This window comes from Triticum aestivum, chromosome 3B, assembly GCF_018294505.1.
Source record: "Triticum aestivum cultivar Chinese Spring chromosome 3B, IWGSC CS RefSeq v2.1, whole genome shotgun sequence".
Lineage (NCBI taxonomy): Eukaryota > Viridiplantae > Streptophyta > Magnoliopsida > Poales > Poaceae > Triticum > Triticum aestivum.
Genome location: NC_057801.1, coordinates 11,323,547 through 11,326,363, shown reverse-complemented (window position 1 = coordinate 11,326,363; position 2,817 = coordinate 11,323,547). Strand labels below are relative to the sequence as shown.

General features: G+C 47.2%; 1 protein-coding gene across 1 annotated transcript; it reads right to left on the bottom strand.

Moving 5' to 3' along the window:
* Positions 1–1,434: 1,434 nt before the first annotated feature.
* LOC123064302 (uncharacterized) lies at positions 1,435–2,494 on the bottom strand. Its single transcript, XM_044487807.1, has 3 exons — positions 1,970–2,494; positions 1,767–1,892; positions 1,435–1,680 (listed from the first exon to the last, which is right to left on the bottom strand). Exons 1-3 carry the CDS (start codon positions 2,305–2,307, stop codon positions 1,584–1,586), a joined length of 561 nt encoding a protein of 186 aa, XP_044343742.1. The 5' UTR covers positions 2,308–2,494; the 3' UTR covers positions 1,435–1,583.
* Positions 2,495–2,817: the final 323 nt, after the last annotated feature.

Here is a 2,817-nt window from a genome sequence, read left to right as displayed (position 1 = left end):
TGACCCAATTGACCAGTTTTGACCTGTTGAGTGGGTGAACAGTAACTTAAAAAAATAAAAAAAAGTTTTTTCAAGGGGTGAAGACTAAACTCAAAAAAATTGGAAATAAAATTCAACAAGCAGTTTCGGATTTTCACCGGGTGAATAGTAATTTCAAGAAACTTACTCATTTAGAAAAAACGAATTAGTTTTGCATGGACGATTTTTCAGTGCGTGATGTCCATGCGAATTTTTAGCTTGTTTGGATATTTGAGTGGTCTTTCAACAAATAATAATAATAATAATAATCGCCCGTACAGTACATGAATAGTTAACTGTTTCACGGATGTCACATTTGTCTTTTTTGCTGAGAGCTACTCAGATGTCCAAACAACCTGAAAATTGGAACGGACATCACGCACTCGAACATCATCCATGCAAAAATAATTCAGAAAAATTATTTTTTTTATTTTTCTGAATTACTGTTCACCCAGGAAAAAAAAATTAAAAATCAAAATTGTTTTTTGAACTTTTACTTTTATTTAAAACTTTTTCAATTTACTGTTCACCCAATGAAATAACGAAAATTGTTTTTTGAATTTGTTTAATTTGTTTAATTTCTTTTCAGTTTACTGTTCACCCAATGAAATAATGAAAATTGTTTTTTGAATTTGTTTTGATTTTTTTATTTCTTTCGAATTTACTGTTCACTCCAGTCAACGTTTCAAAACCGGTCAACGGGGAGAGGAGGGTTGTATTCTGTCTGGTTGTTGGGGGTGTATTCTTAAACAAATGCTAGAATTGAGGGGTGTAATATGCACTTCTCTGTTTTCTGCATAATAAAGTCCTCTGAAGCTGGGGTTTCCCTTCTTGATAAAATCCAGGAAGCAATGGCACGTTAGAGTGCGTGTTGAAAATAGGGGAATCCAAATGAAACCCTTTTTTTTTTTGCTAAGTCTATCTGGAATGCTTTTGTATAATTAGGAATTAATTATAAATAGGTATTCCGTTTCATCTAGGAAAAGAACCTAAAAATATTCCTTGACTTCGAATAAAATCGGTGTTGGAAGAACATGTGGATTCTGCCTGTCCATCAGACAGGACACGCATTTCCGGTGCCGAAAACAGAGACAGTGTCATCATGGATCCCTGCATTTTTTTTCCTTTTTCTCTTTTGTGTTGCGCAGCTGGTGAAACAGGGAGCGCCTCTCCATGGAATTTCTGCCGGTTCATAGATTGGATTGTACTTGTACGTGCACACATGACATGAGCGTCGTTTCTTTTCTTTTCTTTTCTCTTATTTTTGTTGTGGATGGACGAACTCCAGAGGAAGCAACGGCATGTTCTTTCACGAGGAAATAAATACTACTCGACCGTACCTGTTTCGGCACTTGGAAAAGATCAATCATGGCGATGCATGTTCTATTGATGTGCTGTGTCTATCACTCGATTCGATGAGCTATGAAAGAAGAAGAAGAAAGATTTATGGCAAAAAGAAAAAAAAATGATGTCTGTCTGTACAGGGCTAGCAAGCAGAGGAGGTTGGATGGATGAACTTGCAGGTTGAGACACAAGTCCGTCCGGAGATGTCGGCGTGCGTTCATTCATCTCCTCTTCTTTGACGACGACGACGACGATCGCCGCCAGATCACCCCCAGCGGCAGCGCGAAGATCGGGAACGGGATCTTGGGCGGCGGCACGCTGCGGGTTTCGATCGGTACAGTCAGAGCAAGAAGTGGATTCGGTGTCAGAAAATGCGGTAGTGATTGGTTGTGATGTGCGCTTACTGCAGCCGTATGGTCTCCACCTGGGTGAGCTCCGCCTCCACGGCCCCGCGCCGCGCCGTCGCGTGCTGCCGGACGGCCAGCACCCGGCACCCCAGCCCGCCCGCGCCCTCGTACGGGCTCGGCGACCTGACCGAAGCAAATTCAGAGCATGACACCTCGCGGCGAGTTCAGACGAGCTGAATCTTATCTATCTGCTTACGTACCCGTAGAGGAAGCTCTTGTCGTGGAGGCCGACGACGAGCGTGGAGGCCCGGAGCTGCGCCACGGCCGCGGCCACCGTCGGCGCGAGCTCCCCCTCCCGCACCACGATCTCCACCATGGCCTCCGCGACGCCGCCGTCGCAGAGGTCCCTGAAGGCGAGCGCGAGCTGGAAGCCTTGGAGGCGGAGGCGCCGGCGGCGGCGCCTGGAGCGGGCCGGCGCGCACACGTGCAGCAGCGCGATGGAGTCGCCGGCCCGGATGAAGTTGCGCACGGCCCACTGCAGCGCCGCGCGCGACGCCGGGGCCTCCTCCACCACCACCACCACCCGCTGCCTCTCCATGACGACAAGTCCCAGAGGAAGGGATTGCACAAGAGCGCAAGAGCTAGCTAGCTAACCATCCATGGCGCTGGCGTGTAGTCGGGCAAGACGGGGGGATTGGTGAGCGAGCGACAGTAGCTTGGTGGTAGCTGGGTGGCCAGCTGGAGTTCGAGAAGGGAGAAGGGGTCGTTGGGACCAGAGAGAGGTAGGGGGAGGAGGAGGGAGGGAGGGAGGGACCCCTGGCTTGGCTTAGCTAAGCTTTGGATTGGCTTGCCTTGTTGTGCTTGTGCTACTATTATTATCATTCATAATTAAGATGCTGCAGACTCCTAACTGCTACCTAAATCGCCTAGTTTATTGTGTTGTCATGGATCACGTGTGTGTGTGTGTGCTCCTTGGCCATTAGCAGCAGGATAAGATGCTGGTTTGGTTTCATGCTCATGATCAAACTATAACAACAATGGTAATTAAGATTCCCGGATCAAGCTAAAATTTAGAGGCCATACGCGGAGGTACCCAAGACAACAATTT

Coding starts and splice junctions, on each gene's coding strand:
- LOC123064302 (XM_044487807.1), bottom strand. CDS start 2,307: ATGGAGAGGCAGCGGGTGGTGGTGGTGGTGGAGGAGGCCCCGGCGTCG. Junction 1,893..1,969: donor GACAAGAGCTTCCTCTACGG/GTACGTAAGCAG, acceptor TGCTTCGGTCAG/GTCGCCGAGCCCGTACGAGG. Junction 1,681..1,766: donor GTGGAGACCATACGGCTGCA/GTAAGCGCACAT, acceptor CGAAACCCGCAG/CGTGCCGCCGCCCAAGATCC.